The sequence below is a fragment of the Phyllopteryx taeniolatus genome, chromosome 6 (assembly GCF_024500385.1).
Source record: "Phyllopteryx taeniolatus isolate TA_2022b chromosome 6, UOR_Ptae_1.2, whole genome shotgun sequence".
NCBI classification, from domain to species: Eukaryota; Metazoa; Chordata; class Actinopteri; order Syngnathiformes; family Syngnathidae; genus Phyllopteryx; species Phyllopteryx taeniolatus.
Window position 1 is genome coordinate 22549332 of NC_084507.1, and position 17302 is coordinate 22566633.

General features: G+C 42.3%; 1 protein-coding gene across 1 annotated transcript; it reads right to left on the minus strand.

The window, feature by feature from the left end:
- Window positions 1-90: 90 nt before the first annotated feature.
- Window positions 91-2110, minus strand: LOC133478965 (uncharacterized). The gene is made up of 10 exons (XM_061775292.1): window positions 2029-2110; window positions 1904-1967; window positions 1745-1812; window positions 1222-1303; window positions 1098-1150; window positions 975-1023; window positions 686-790; window positions 557-591; window positions 291-441; window positions 91-172 (listed from the first exon to the last, which is right to left on the minus strand). The coding sequence occupies exons 2-10, from the start codon at window positions 1954-1956 to the stop codon at window positions 103-105; spliced, it is 666 nt and encodes a 221-aa protein (XP_061631276.1). The 5' UTR covers window positions 1957-1967; window positions 2029-2110; the 3' UTR covers window positions 91-102.
- Window positions 2111-17302: the final 15192 nt, after the last annotated feature.

Genomic DNA, 17302 nt, shown 5'->3' on the forward strand with positions numbered 1-17302 from the left:
AGCATGATATCTTTTTAGATAAGACGACTTAACGACTTTGAAAAATGTCCCACTTGCATGCGTTTTGATCGTTGGCACTTACAATAAAGTTTTTGGGCACCGTCAGGTCTTATCTTTCTTATTTTTGGCATTGTTCCCATCTTTCTTTTTTTCTGCTTTGTCAGTGTCCGCACTGTTGAGAAGAACACATCATTGTTGGTTAATTAGCATTAGATAATCATGCAAACAATCACTACAAGAGTAAAACGTACAGGATCTGACAGGGGTGTACATCACCCTCTAATACCTACCCACTGGGGTTTGTACTTCCAAAAGGGGTCTGTATTTTGGTCGTAGGTTTGGCTCTGCTCTCGCTGGCGCTCGCCTTCAATTTACCCAATGATTTATTACTCCTTTTCCAGGCTGCGTAAGTGTTCCGTGTCCTTTTGCTCTTTGGAGTTTCTTGGGTAAAGACGTCAACACAAGTAAGTCGCTGTTATGCAGCCTAATGAACCACTTGCAAGTCTCTACAGGGCCAATTTTGTACTTCAGTGTTTCTCCAAGCTGACTGACTTACTACTTTGTGCAGGGACGCCTTCGTGGTTCGTGTTTCTACAAAGGTACAATAATAATGTGTCATATTTGATTGGGATCTAGCTATTATGTCTAATACAACACAGTATGTCCGTCAGCCTGTGATACCTACACACTGGGCTCTGTAGGTTTAGCCGTGGACTCGGTTCTTTTCCCGGCAGAGGTATTAGCCTCATCTTTTGGGTTCAGTTTTCTCTTCTTTGTTATTGGTGAGTCCCTGTCAAGATAACACAGAAAAGGTGAGATAAGAAAACATTGATGTTTGTGGTTTTCTTTATTTGGTCTGATGGTTTGTAAACTGTCCATGTACCCCCTGGTTCAGTTGGGGGGGGAAAAATACAAGCATACCAGAATGAACTAACGTGTGCTCGTGTGGAAAGTTTATCAAAAACAATACTGACTTGGTGGTGTTTGCTGAACTGGGCCTCCACCTTTTTAGTTTTCCCTTTCCTACTGAAGAAAGTGCCGATGAGCCACAACAAAACAAATGCATTCTCGAGATGCGTACAGTTCATAAAACGTACCTTTTGGTGTGTGGCCATTGTCTGGCTGCGTCTTCCATTTCCACCTATTGTTGCTAGAACAGTAAAGACGTGAAAGGTAAGATACACAAATGTGTAGTTACAAATTATCAAGTATAAAACAAACTTTTTCTTGATGCTCCTTGGCATTGAAGACTCTGCGGTCTCCATACTAGTCTTCGAAGATTCATTAAACTGGTTGGGAATGTCTGGGGGGAAAAGGGACGAAGTGTTGTTTAAGACTGTTTAAAACAGTCCAAATCTGTTCAGAAAATGCAGACAGACGGCCAGCTGAAGACATAAATAAATGCTATTAAAATATAACAAGCTTCATTAGCCTTGCTCGCTATCTTTTAAAGACATGCCAGGTCAGATTCAACGATGTACTCTGGACCAAAATACGGATGTATGCCCGTGTAACATTTGTGCATAAGGGAAGATTGGGAAAAAAAAAAAAAACAAGCACAAAAATCGAGTCATAATTTTAGATTAAAAAGAATAAGGTTTGACTCTGTCATAGTCTTGAGGGAATTTTTTTTTTGAAATAGTTTATTCCTCCAAAAAATACAACCATTCTTGTAAGATTTCAATTTTTATTCTGGTAGCCCTGAAATCTGAAACAAAAAGAGGAACTTGTAACTGCGACTTACCCTTTGGTGTCTGGTCACCATTGGGGATTTTGTTCCATCTCCCGTCTCCGTCGGTACTTTTAGGCATCCTGCAAACCAACGGGAACAACTGATTGGGGAGACATCTTAAAGCGAATCCAAACCAAATAAATAAAAAAAAAAAAAAAGGCAAAAACTGACTGGTTGCTCTTTTGCAATGGAGGCTCAGATTTAGCCGCTTCCGTGGTCATCATGGAGGAACCCCCTATAGGAATATCAGAAATGATGTAATCGTACCTTGAGTCCAACAATGAGTTTAAACATACCTCTTTGCTCCTGGACTGACTCCTGATCCTCCTTCTGTTGTGGTCTTCTGCAAATCAAATGCTATCAGATATCCCAAAACTCCAACCGGAAGATGTTAAAGTCTTCCGCCGGTTACCGTTCCATGTGGCACATCTTTTCATGAGGCGGAGACTTGTGGAGTCTGACCAAACGGAGCTGATCTGAGAGTGTCATCCGCGGATCCGAGATGAGGTTGTCCAAATTGAGGCCCCTTGAAATGCGAGATGAGATCCCCACGATTTCAGGATGTTCTCGGTGGCGCCGCCAAGTGGGATGAGCGCTTACGCTCTCATGGTGCGGAGCTAGAGATGTATCGGCTTGAGTACCGCAGCTTGGGATCTGACAGGCCTGCATCATTTCGCAGCTCAGTTTCACGCTTGAAAAGAAGAAACCAGGTGTTTAACCCACTTTAGTGGCTTCTACAGTTTCTTGCCATGAACCTACTAGAAGCTGTCGGAGTGGCTGAGTGCGAGGTCAGCCATGGTGACGAAGGGATGCTGGAGAATCTGACAGGGGATCAGTCGCTGGCTGGCATCAGGCCTCAGGATCTGTTTCAGCAAATCCACAAAGCTCTCCTGGTCTTGGACTTCTGCTGTGGTGTCCTCGTTCGACAGGTGGACCACGTGTCTGATCTGGATCGGAACACACTGCAGACTTTAATACTGAGACACAAGCATCCAAGACACAAAAAAATACCGAGCATCTTAGCTGACTTTGGGTGAAAAGCACGGTACACCCCAGACTGGTCACGACCAATCGCAGAGCACTTTGAGACATACGTGCATTCACATCAAATTAAACCCTTTGGACAATTTAGGACATGTTAGGTTTATTGAATGACTTCATGTGAACTTCTGGAAGTTTGATCAGGTGTTTCAAACGAGTTAACAAGTCGTAGCCTACCGCCAACAACATCGCTGGCTCTGGCGTCCGGGAGGCCAAGGCACATCCCGTGCTAGAATTAATTAATGTGCGTTACGTGTGGGAACTTGGTAGTCCTCGGCAGCGTACCAAATGTTCCATACCCTTACACCCACGATGTCTATCAATTCATCTTCCCCAATTGATTTCTCTCCTTCACCAGGAGCATTCACATGCGATCTCTGAATAATATGACATTTCTCATCCCTTTGTTCTTGGTGGGGATTCCATTAAGATAAAGAATAAAGCTTCATACCTTGCAAAGGTCATCCAGAGAGTTGATAAAAGTGTCAATGCAGGTTACAAAGCCGTACTCGTTGGGCGTCTAGGCAGAAGTGATTTGTGGATGAACTATCAGAAACAGTAAAGGCTACAAGAAAGTTCAAAACCACAAGACCTTTTTAGCCATTCACCACCTAAGGATCCGAGCGAGGCTGCTGTTTTGTAGCTAATCTGAAGTTTTGAAATGCATCCAATACATTTGATACCTTCAGCCTCCAGTGAAATGACCGGTAGCCCTTCTCTTTCTTGTAAAAGTAAAGAGTGTTGAGTCCAATGTTCAGTAGTCTTTGTGGAAAGTGACCAAGGATGTGCTCGATCTTTCTCAACTGTGGAAAAAGGTTAATGATTGATGCTACCTTATGTCAGACTTGTCAGGATTGTTATGCATTCTCCTATAAATGTATATATATTTTTAGGGAGTGTGTGTGTGTAGATGTGTGTGAGGGGTGGGGCAACTTGCCATGTCATATTCGCAGGTGCTGTAGAAAAGTGCGGAACCCAGAAACAACTCTGCAATAATGCAACCAAGAGACCACACGTCGATGGCCTCTGCATAGGGCAAACCGAGGATGATCTCTGGTGCCCTAATATATAGCAAGAAATATGAACATGCTGCAAATATACTATTGACTATATCTCAACAAAATCAAGCAAACAAAAGCACTGCGAGTACAATCTTTGCGTACCTGTAGCGCCGGTTCTGAAAGTGTCGGCCCTGGTTGGTCTCGGCGATGCGCTGGGCCAAGCCAAAGTCGATGATTTTAACTTTGTACGGTCGGTTGACGTGCTCCACCATCATGATGTTGTTGGGCTTCAGGTCTGCGTGGATAAGTCCAATACTGTTCAGAAAATGCAGGCCGACAGCCAGCTGAAGACACGAGTACATGGTATTCAATTATAATAGCTTCATCAGCCCGGATCGCTAGCTTTTGAAGACACACCGGGTTGGGTCCAGTGATATATTCTAGCGCAAAGGATGGACAGAAAGACTGTATAGACGTATGCCGATGTAACAATGTTTGCGCATCAAGGAGATAAATGAGCAATTTTGTGTATCAAAAATGTTTATATGTAACAACGCCAGAAAAACTGACACTCACTAAAATGATTCCATAACAAAAATGTTGACATGTTAAATGGATAACCTTTAGAATACCTTGCTATCTTATAATAGTGTTAGTATCATGGCACTTATGACAAAGCACGTTATATATAATGTAATTTGGATTGCCAAATGACATTGGGGCAGCGTTGCAGAACTGTCACCTGGCAAGACGTTTTCATGTCCTTGACCACAGTTCGGCACCAATTTGAGGGGCAACAACTTCTGCCGTGTGGTTTGCTAAGAACGGATCCCTTTTCGAGAAACTTGTCATGGGTAGCGTAAATTGTACTCGCCGTTGACTGAGCGTGCCGGGCATAAAGCTTTTCAAACTGCTGCTGAACTGCAGTTAGAGATCGAAAAACAGATCCCGTTTCGAGAAACTTGACATGGGTCGTGTAAATTGTACTACGCGTTGAGGTAGTGTGACGGGCATAACACTTTTCAAACTGCAGTTGGGGACAGAAGAACTGCTGACAAACTCAATGGGTGAACATGTCTCTACAGTATCTCGGCCAGATGTTGAAGAACCCCAAATTTACACATACTCTGTTAACATTTCTACAATAGCCGTAACTTTATATGACGACATGTACCTGATGCAGGATGGGTCGAATCTCCTTGACAAGGAGGCACTTGGTGGGCCTGGTGTTCATGAAGTCCCACAGGTTGATATCTAACATTTCAAACTCCAGACACATGTACACTCTGTCCACTCTGTCCACATTTCTGTCCACAAAGATACTCTTGCACTGGATCAGGTTGACTTTGTCCGTGTCGAAAGCCATTAACGTTTTCAGCGTGCTGACCTGCCAAAGACATTCAAATCAAACCGAGTTATCGATAAAGTAGTCAGTCGTGTCTTCTGTTCGGCACCTCCTTCTCAAACTCTTCCGGGGCGTCGATGTGCTTGAAGACCTTGACGGCGACTTCCTCCCTGGTGGCCGTCTTGAAGCACTTGACCACGTCACCGAAGGTGCCCTCCCCCAGGAAGTCCAGGATGTGATAGTCGGAGGCGGGCGAGTGGAGCACCGTCACGTATCGGTCAGCATTGGAGAGCAAGGGCCACATGGCGATGGCCTCCTCTTCTGATGACGTGACGTCTTTGGCTTGCACCCTGTAAGGGGGTTTCTGCGGGGCCGCAGTGGAAATCAACCATTGTACTGTATCAGAGAGCTCAAACTGTCAAATTCTTTTTGGACTTATTTTGTGATGGGTTTCTAAACATGGGTTAAGGTTTATAAAAAAAAAAAGAAAAAAAAAAGAGGGTTAGTGTTTCAAATGAGGGTTTCAAGCCAGTGATAGGTTTCAAGGGTTAGAATTTCAAGTGAAGGTTTTCAGGCAGAGTTATGGTTTCAAACTAGGTTTAGGGTTTGAAGCCAGGGTTAGCCTTTCAAGTTAGGGTTTGAAGCCAGGGTTAGGGTTTCAAGGAAGGGTTAAGGTTTCAACCCTGTTTATGGTTTCAAGCCAGGGTAAGGGTTTGGAATGAGTTTTTCAGGTTTGTCTTATAGTTTCAAACTAAGGTTAGGGTTTCAAGACTGTTACCTTTTCAAAGGAGGGTTTTAAGCCAGTGTTAGTGTTCCAAGATAGAGTTAGTTTCAGAGTAGGGTTTCAAGACAGGGTTGTTAGGTTTTCAAGCCATGATTGCTGCTTCAAACAAGGGTTGGAGTTTCAAACATGGTTTCTTCAGTTAGTTTAAAGGTTAGGGTTTCAAATTAGGGTTTCATACAACAGCTCGAGTTTCATATTCCTATTTCAAGCAAGGGTTTAGGTTTCGTTTTTGGGTTAGGCTGTCAAATTATTCTTCCAGGAGAGGGTAGGGTTTTGGTTAGAAGTTAGTCGGGTTATAGGCCGGGTTAGCCAATTAGTTAATTCATTTGACCAGTGCTATTGAGTAGAATGGAGGGTGGTGTTTAAATCCATTATCATTTGATTGTTTACTAACCTGTTCTTCATCCATTTTCCTTTCATGGCAGACACAAATCCACCTTTGGCAGCACTTGAAAAAAACTAAAGTAAACTCAGGAGGGGACTCAGCTATTGTTTTATTTTTTTACTTTGAGGATTTTCTTATTTTATTGTAAAATTTGTATTGGTGTTTTTGTCACTGCCAGTTGTTTCTGAAAGGTTCGTGATGATGTCACATAGCTTTGTAATGAGGTGTCTTCTCTCTGATGTAGCTCCTCTACCGGCATTGTGACATCACACTTCATTCACCATGTGACCTCATGACGCCACTTCTAGTGGTTCTATTACCAAGCCTGCTGGTACATATATTTCAACTTATCGTTGTTGTCGGCCAATCATGAGAGCTCCTGTTGCATCCCTAATTTGCATAACTCTCTCTTGCTGTCAGTGGAAAAGGCACTTAGGCTAATTCGAGAGGCTAACAGGAAGTAACAAAAATGTCACATTTTACATTATGTCATGAAAATGCATTTTAAGGGTCCTAAACTACATGAAACTACAAAACTAACTCGCTAGTACACCTTGGAAAGTATAGAAAAAATACCAGTTTTACCATCCATCCATCCATTTTCTGAACCGCTTTATCCTCACAAGGGTCGCGGGCGCGCTGGAGCCTACCCCAGCTATCATCGGGCAGCAGGCGAGGCCGGGCACACCCTGTACTGGTCGCCAGCCAATCGCAGGGCACACATAAACAAACAACCATTCGCGCACACATTCACACCTAAGGGCAATTTAGAGTCTTCAATCAACCTACCATGCATGTTTTTTTGGGGATGTGGGAGGAAACCGGAGTGTTCGGAGAAAACCCACGCAGGCACGGGGAGAACACGCAAACTCCACAGGCGGCGCCGGGATTTGAACTGGGAGGCAGATGTGCTAACCAGTCATCCACCGTGCCGCCACCAGTTTTACTAAACAAGGCAAAATTTGTCGGGCTTGTCTGGCATAACAGAATGCACGAAAAAGTCGAAAAGGACCCATGCCCAAAATTGAACAGGAAGTTGGGCATTTTGTGTTTGAAGCGGCGCTTTTTGGTGTCCAAGTGTGACGATCATTTTGAGGATTCTCAGAAAGTTTGAAAAAAATGAGCCCCCAACACCTGTGTTTCACTAATTGATACCAAATTGGCTGTGGATGTCTATTATACGAGGACGCACAAAAAAGTTTCAAGAACCCATGCCTGAAGTCGAAGAGGAAGTTGGCCATTTTGGTTTGAAGCAACCAAGTAAGGAAGTAAGCTTATTCATCTGCTCTACTGCCAAATTTTGGGTGCGCAAAGGCCCATTCATCGCTTTATGCAGCTTTAATCATAATTATGGTTCTTGCTAATGACTTATTTATTATCCTACAACATCTAAAGTGTAGACTGTTTCTTTTAACATTTACTTTTTCCATCTTAAAAAGGTTCCATTAAAGCTAAAATTTTGAATTCTCGCTCCGTTGTTGACCAATTGAGTGTAAGTGTTGTTGCACCGATATCCACTAGAGGGAGGTGTGACATTGTGGGAGCTATGAACTGGAGCCAGTAGCACATCCGGTGTGTGATTTCACATCATCTTTTTAAGGCTGAAAATTGAGCAGTTAAATTAATTTTTTTTTAAATTCCCGTTGGTGTCAATTATTACAACTAGATTATACAGTAAAAGTCTTTTTGAACAAGCCTTTATTGTTGAAAATAGTCAGCTGAGCTGGTGTACGGGATTCGGTGACGTCCTGTGGATCACGCATAATAGACATGCAAACCTTTCTTGCTGTCTCTATGTGTGTGCGATGGACTCTTCAATCTGCTTCAATTAGCAATCAATCAATCAATGCAGGTAGTAGAGTGCTTTGGTGTTTGCAGTTTTGTCTTAATGATCTTTAGTCTGAGCCGTATGGATTTAGTCGGCCTTGCGGGCCGCCTTTAAATGAACTTCATAACGCTGAGCCGTGTTATTGTCTGGGCTGAAATATTGACCTGCGAGGGCTGCGTCTGGGGCCTCGGTGGCATTATTAGGACTTTCACGTCCATACAGAAACGAATGGGAGTGTGGCGTACGGTCATGAATGTGTGTGTATGCGTTTGGAATGTGGCACGACAGCGGCGCGAATATCCCATCAGTGTAAGATGTAAGCTGTTGACCTTTTACCGCTGTGAGCAAAACAGAGGCGCAAAATACATTTAATGATGGCCGTGTTTAATGATGCCATCAACAAAACATGCACAACGAGAGTGCTCTCGTGATAATTTAATTTAGACATGAGAGGAGGTAATGTATTTTGTATCCATCTCTCATCTATTCTCAATACCGCTCATCCTGTTCAGGGTCACGGGAGACACACGCACACACACGCACGCACACAGCACCCCATATTGACAACAACAACAAAAAACCCACAAAAAAACGTAATTGTTGACATTTTTGCAGATTTATTAAAAAAGAAAAACTGAAATATCACACAGCCATAAGTATTCAGACCCTTTGCTCAGTATTTAGTAGACGCAGCCTTTTGATCTAATACAGCCATGAGTCTTTTGGGGCATGATGCAACAGGTTTTTCACACCTGGATTTGGGGAGATGCTCTGCCATTTCTCCTTGCAGATCCTCTGCAGTTCAGTCAGGTTGGATGGTGAACATTTGTGGACAGCCATTTTCAGGTCTCTCCAGAGATGCTCAATTGGGTTTAAGTCAGGGCTCTGCCTTGGCCATTCAAGAACAGTCACGGAGTTGTTCTGAAGCCACTAAGCACACGCTTCGGGGTCATTGTCTTGTTGGAAGGTGAACCTTGGGCCCAGTCCTGAGCAATCTGGAGAAGGTTTTCGTCCAGCATATCCCTGTACTTGGCCGCATTCATCTTTTCTTCGATTGCAACCAGTCTCCTTGTCCCTGCGGCTGAAAAACACCCCCACAGCGTGATGCTGCCACCACCATGCTTCACTGTTGGGACTGTATTGGACAGGTGATGAGCAGTGCCAGTGTGCTCTTAGGAACCTTAAGTGCAACAGACATTTTTTTGATCTGTTCCTTGCTACAATTCTGTCTTGAGCTCTTCAGGCAGTTCCTTTGACCTCATGATTGTCATTTGCTCTGACACGCACTGTGAGCTGTAAGGTCTCATAGAGACAGGTGTGTGGCTTTCCTCATCAAGTCCAATCAGTATCATCAAACACAGCTGGACTCCAATGAAGGTGTAGACCCATCTCAAGGATGATCAGCAGAAATGGACAGCACCCGAGTTCAATATATGAGTGTCACAGCAAAGGGTCTGAATACTTATGGCTGTGTGATATTTCTGTTTTTCTTTTTTAATAAATCAGCAGAAATTCCGTTTATTTTCCCCTGTCAATATGGGGTGCTGTATGTACGTTAATGGGGGGGAAACCACTTTTAGCTGGTGGCTGCAATATAAAAAGGGGAAAAATTGAAGGAGGTCTGCATACTTTCCGTACCCACTGTGTGTGTGTGGGTATATATATATATATATATATATATACCCACACACACACACACGCATGCATATACATTTTTATGAGGATTGAGGATTTTGATGACATACGATTTTAGGTTCATTCAAAATCTTTTTCATATTTATTTTATAGATCACAATGAATATTACATCAGACACGAAGAGAGTACGTAAAGCCATTTAATAATACCTTAAAAACTTTGTAGCCTTTACCTGACAATTTTAGAATTTATACAACGTCCTGAAAAAAAATAAAACATTTTGTTTGTACAAAAAGTAAAGTAGTAGTTGTGCAATGTACATTTAAAAAAAAGATGATCATGGCATACAATGAGAGTAGTAATGTATTGTAATAATATTGTAATACTTTTTTGGGAAAAGTTAAAGTTAATGTCTAATTCTACACATTCTGTCATTACTTTCTTGTTTAAATTTACAGTAAATTTGGTTGTGGGGGGAAAAAAAACAGGCACAAAATATTCATTAATCCATTTGAAATGTAACTGGTGGAAATTCATACTTTCTATTTGTTTATTCTGTATGTATTCATATTTATTATTCTTTAGTACTATTCGTTTTTGTTCTTATTTTTGTAATTTCTGGTCTTATTTTTTGCATGTGGATCACAGCAATTGTAAGGCTTAAAGGAGCTGTTTTTGTGTATATTTTGCCTTCAAATCTTTTATTACTACTTTAATTCACATCGTTCCATGGCATTGTTTAAGAATCCACCTTGACACAATAAAGAAGCACACATGTGGACATTAAATATAAATACTTTTATAATATACAAATTGTACAGACGCGGCGGCAGCGGTTAACCCTAATAACAACGTAGACGGACAGGACAGCATTGAGATAAAGAATACTTTTCCATCATCACTGGCATGTTAGCTTTTCCTCCACAAACAGGCAGCTGGAATGATGAAATATTCAAACGTCCTCGCGAAACTAAAGAGTGGGGCTGGTCTCAGGGGTCTCTTCTCGGGAAAAGTCTTGGGACAGGAACGTCTGTCAAGGTTACGACCGTTCATGCCTGTCCAAATGGAATGTTCATACAAATAAATGGCTGTCACGTGACCTTGACAATGTCACTGAAGGGAGGGCAGGCCAAGGAGCTTGGTGATTGACAGGTTTAACATTGGGAAAAAACAAAACAACATTTCATATTTCTGAAAGTACATTCCTGGGAAATGTGAAAGTGAATGGAGAACGTTCTATACGTTTTCTGACGTGACAAAATATCGATATCACCATGCACCGATACGGTATCGATACACCGGCATGACATATGGATCATTGCGAGCTGATGAAAACCACCTGTGTAAATCCATAAGCTCCCTGTCTACTGCCAACAGTGCAAATATAAATTAACGTTAGGACTTGTATACTGCCATGGTCGACATTGCAATGGATCATATTGTTCATCATGACACGGTACCGCTACACTAGTGTGAAATATCATCATCATCATCATCATCACTGTTGATTAAAGCCAAGGGTGCCAATAATCTCCCTGTGTACTGTCAACACTGCACAGCTCAATGATAACAGCACATTTTCCCTTTCACTTCTGTAACATTCCGAATTCCATCCATCCATCCATTTTCTGAGCCGCTTCTCCTCACGCGGGTCGCGGGCGTGCTGGAGCCTATCCCAGCTGTCATCGGGCAGGAGGCGGGGTACACCCTGAACTGGTTGCCAGCCAATCGCAGGGCACATAGAAACTAACAACCATTCGCACTCACAGTCATGCCTACGGGCAATTTAGAGTCTCCAATTAATGCATGTTTTTGGGATGTGGGAGGAAACCGGAGTGCCCGGAGAAAACCCACGCAGGCACGGGGAGAACATGCAAACTCCACACAGGCGGGGACGGGGATTGAACCCCGCACCTCAGAACTGTGAGGCTGACGCTCTAACCAGTCGGCCACCGTGCCGCCTCATTCCGAATTCATTTAGTGTATTTTTGTGGTTGATAGTCATGCATCGCCTAGTTGCTCGTCGTGATGCAGTATCAATACACCAGTATGGACTAATGATATCGTACAGTACAGTGAAACCTCGGTTTGTGCATGCCCTAGTTTTTGTATGATTCAGTTTTTGCAGATTATTTTCATCTAAATTGTGACCTGTTTTTTTTTTTTTTTTTTTGTACGAAAAACAAACAAAAAACCCCACACAAACGCACGAGTTGGCCATTCATTTTTCCTGGAATAAATCCTCTAGATACCCTTTATGAAGGGTTCAACAGACGGTGAGGCGCATTTTACAACTCAAGGCAATAACCCTCCCCGCCTGCTCTGCGACACTCAGGTAGCATCAACGTAATACATCCTGTCCAAAATCCATCCATCCATTTTCTGAGCCGCTTCTCCTCACTAGGGTCGCTCGCGGGCGTGCTGGAGCCTATCCCAGCTGTCATCGGGCAGGAGGCGGGGTACACCCTGAACTGGTTGCCAGCCAATTGCAGGGCACATAGGAACAAACAACCATTCGCACTCACACTCACGCCTACGGGCAATTTAGAGTTGTCAATTCGCCTACCATGCATGTTTTTGGGATGTGGGAGGAAACCGGAGTGCCCGGCGAAAACCCAAGCAGGCACGGGGAGAACGTGCAAACTCCACACAGGCGGGAGTCAAACTGTCAAAAGTCACACCTTCAAAATAAAAGCACGCAGTACAATAACAGTTTAACCACACACAGTCACACACAATAAACCAGCACAAAATATTTTTGAGTGTGATTGCTAAACAAGAAACCCTGGGGCCAGAGTAAGTGTGGTGAAATTGTTATTTGATGGTCATGGTTTTTTTTTGAAGGCCCGACTTTTAACGGGATGTTACGCCAATGTTGCCCCAACTTGTTGTAGTGTTGCCAAGCAGAATGGGAGGCTTTTTATTTCCGTACACTCTTTTCACACAATATGACAGAAGGTACTGCGTGTCAGCCATTTGATAAAAAAATGTGAGAGAAACGATTGAATTCAAGAAAGACCTCGTAGCAAAGTACAAAAATAGCTCCCCTCTCTTTCTCCTGGCTGTCTTCCATATGCCATCAAGTCTTTAATAAAGAAATGTCGAAATAATACCAAAAGGTTATGCTAAATGTTCATGTTTATTAGGAATTTAGATTTCACACTGTGTATTATTAGTGTTATTCTCTATAAAAAAAAATCTTATTTTCACAGTTCCGTGAAAAAGTATTGCCCCTTTCTCAAATTCTAAGATTTTTGCATAGTTTTCCCACTTTTAAAGTTCATCAAACAAATGTAAATATCAGACACAAGTCAACTTAAAATGCTGTTTTTAAATGGTGATTTCATTTATTAAGGGAGAAAAACTATTTAGTTACCTGGCCCTGTTAAAAAGTAATTACCCCCCTTGGTAAATCATGAATTAATTGGAGCTAATCACAACTTTTGGTTAATTTTCACTGACTACCTCCAGACTACCTGTTCAGTCAAGAAATCAAGTTGGACAAAAGATCTAAAAAATCTGAAACAAAATGACACGATCCAAAGAAATTCCGGAACAGTCGAGAAATAAAGTAATTGACATCTATCAGTCTGGGGTTACAAAAGCCATTTCTAAGGCTTTAGGATTCCAACGACTCCATTATCCTCATATGGAGAAAACATGCAACAGTGGTGAACCTTCCCAGGAGTGGCAGACCTCCCTTGCCTCAGTTAAGGTCAGTGTTTGTGACACAACAATAAGAAGAGACTGGGCAAACACGGCATCCATGACAGAGTTCCAGGTGCGAAAACCACTGCTGATCAAAAAAAACCAAAGGCCTCGTCTTACTTTTGTAAAAAAAAAAAAAAAAAAAAAAAAAAAACAAAAAAAAACCCATCTGAATGATTCCTAAGACTTTTGGGAGAATATTATATAGACTGACGAGATGAAAGTTGTGCTTTTTGGAAGGTCTGTGTCTCGTTATATCTGGCATAAATGTAGCGCAGTATTTCAGAAAGAAGAACATCATATCAACAGTCAAACAGTCTTGGGCTGCTTTTCTCCTTCAGGACCTGGACAACGCTGTGATTGATTGAACCATAAATTCTGCTCTTTAACACAAAATCCTGAAGGAGAATGTTCAGCCATCAGTTTGTTACCTCAAACTGAAGCACACTTGGGTTCTGCAGTCGGATAACGATCCAAAACACACCAGCAAGTCAACTTCTGAATGGCTTAAAAAACAAAATGAAGGTTTTGCAGTGGCCTACTCAAAGTGCAGACTTGAATCCGATTGAAATGCAACGGCATGACCTTAAAAAGGCCGTTTATGCTCAAAAACCCTCCAATTTTGTTGAATTCAAACAATTGTGCAAGGAAGAGTGGGCCACAGAGATATCTCCACAGAGATGTGAACGACTCATTGTCAGTTATGGGGAACACTTGATTTCAGTTGTTGCTGCTGACGATGGCCCGACGACTTTAGGTTTAGGGTGCAATTACTTTTTCCACACAGGACTCTGAATAGTTTGTTTTCCTTAATAAATTAACTCGTTTCAAAACAGCATTTTAAGTTTACTTGGGTTATATGTGTCTGATATTTACATTTGTTTGATAATCTTCAACATTGAAGTGGGGAAACTGCAAAAATAGAAGAATTTGAGAAGGGCGACCAATACTTTTTCATGGAACTGGAGGTGTGTGGAACTGATGAATTGGATTTCCATTATTTCCTCTGGGAACCATTCCAATCATTCACACAGTTCCGTATGCCGCGCACCCACTGGTTCAAACAAACACGAAGTATTTACGTGCATTTTATCGTTTTTTTTTTTGTCTTTTTAGTTTTCTATTAAGTCGTCCTCACCTTGCCTTGCAAAATACTAATATAAATATTTTACGATACAGCTGTGGAAATGTAATAACATACGGTGTATTCTTCTGCCACAGCAGTCGGGCTTGGTTACAAATGAAAAAAATACTTCCCCGTTTGAAAATGCATGAAATCATCTGAGACATTGACAGTAGGAAAGGAAACCTGTCGACGGTTTTAGGAGTTCTTGTTTCCGACACAGTAGCATGCTGAAAATAAGCAGTTTTCCTTAATGTCAGAGCATTTACCAGAATTGGCCCAAACTTTGGTGGAGATTGCCACTTTAAAATTTCTAATGCAGAAAAAAATTGGTTAACGTATTTATTCTTCCCTTACCTTGAATAGATTTGAAGTTTTATTCCAATATTTTGATTATTGCTCGATCGCCATATCGTAATGTTATCATTTTAACAATAGCGGCACAGAATTCTTCCCTCAATTTTACGGAAACCGAAGAACCATCATACAGAGGGGAAAGGGAACTATGTTAGGGCTGTGCCTCATCAAGCTTGATGTCATTTGCATAAAATCATTGTCAAACTAAATCAAAAAGTTAACTAAAGCTCAAGAGGAGCCAAAAGACCGCCACGAGTAAGAGAATTGAATCACACTTCACATCTTGGATCACAATTAGAGTGCTTCTCCTCTGGAAAAATCAATCCGAAGGCCAAATATGACCCTTGCCATTAAGGATGACCTCATACTTCGCCATAAGGAAGAGGGTAGAGTAGACCTTCAGTTCAAAACCAAGAGACCCTCGGGAGGTAGCTTGGCCCATCAGTCGGTCAAAATGCCAGGCAGGCCACTTTCCTAAAAACATCAAATCCCTTTTTAAAACGGGTACTCCCCCTCTCCAACACTCCAGTCAGTGATAAGTCACCCACAAAACACTGAAAGGTTAACGTCACTAATGTGCCTCAAGTATGAATTTCAACTGTGAAATATGATAATAATCAACATGAAAGCCTTGATCATCTGCCGAGTGGACATGGACAAAATCTTTAGGAGTGTGTCTTTGACGGCGTGCTCCTGGAAATTGAGCCTTGGAACCGAAATGGCTGACTTTTCAAAGCTTTTGTGGGTCTAATCATAATAGACATGGCTACTAAATTTCGTTCCGAGTGATTTGGGGGCTACATTTTCAAGTCATTCCATGGGGTGTGATAAAACCAAAGGTTTGTGTTCCAAGGATCCCTTGGAATTACCCCTAAAATGTCCACTTGAAACCAAAATTCCAGACTCGGTCCTTGAGACCTTTTTCTATGCGTACTTGTGATCGACATGGCTACCAAATTTCGTGTGCCCGAGCTAACCTGGCTTCAGGGCCGCGACGTTTTATGGCGCGTCATCAAGCTTCGGAGCCATGCTCGACCCACACACGACACATTTTCAATTTGGTGTCACTCATCTGTCTAGTATACATCATTCAAATTTCGGAGCAATGGGACAAAATCTCTGACTAGTCTTTGAATGACCTCTGGAAATTACCAGACTGACCCCTCAAATGTGTTCTTCAAACAAAAATGGCTGAGTCCCCGTGTGTTTTCGGGCATGACTTCCCTAGACTCTTTGGAGGGTCTAGATAGACACGGCAACCAAATTTCATGTTGCTAAGTGACACTGGCTCCAGGGCTGAATTTTCAAAACCTTCCGGATGGTGGTAACACCATCCGGAAGCTCATTTTGGGGGGATTTTTGAGTATGGAAAAGTCCTCCAAGAGGCAATTACTTCTAAGAGAAGCAATTTCAAGATAATTAGGCTTGTCAAGGCTCAGCTGGTCTCACACGGCTCCAAACAAAAACATACTAGACTATGGACACCGAAAGAGCTAACACGATCAGTCTCACTCGGGTCAACTTTTTGCATTTAAGCAGCAAAACAATCAAAAATAGAAAAATCATTCAGTTCACAAAGTGTGAACTGCATGAAATCTGAAAACTATTTGCTGAGGTACCTGGGACCACATTGTTGTCAGTAACGCCCTTGCTAAGTGAGCCCCTCACCCTTTTTGTTTTCAGGCTATTGAATCGACCGTTTTGTTTGTCTTGAAAGACGTTTCGCCTGTCATCTGAGCAGGCTTCATCATCAGACTTTGGATGCGCTAGCCAGTGCTTATGTGGAAGAGTGGCAAAAGCCAAAGACACCGAAATAGTTTAGTCTTCCAAACGCCGGCTAGCGCATCCTAACTAAGCCATGCTGCATGAACTGATGAAGCCTGAGAGGCGAAACATCTTCTAAGACAAACTGAACAGTCCAGTTGCAATTGATTCAATGCCCTGAGAATGAAATGACCTGCATGAAGGAGAATATTCACAGGCATCCCCCTCTTTGTATGATACATGCATGATTCCTGTTCCTCCCGACAAAAGCCATGAGAGGCGGGATGTGGCCGCCTCTCATTTTAGAGACCAAGCCGCCGTCCTCCTTTCACGACACTACGCCCCAAAATGCCATCACGTGACTCGCTTATTGTAGCAAACAACGCCCGCTGAGGAGTCTTTCACTAGCCGGAGGTCAAAGCCACACTAACTGCTCTTACTTTAAACGAGTCAATTCATTTATATTTTGATTTAGGTGCCGCGGGTGTCTTCTCTTTTTTTTTTTTTAAAGCCGAATTTACACCCTGGCAGTTTCAAGGCATGAAAATGGATTTTTTTGGGGGGTTGCTGTGATGTGAAATTTGGTGGAAAATGTATG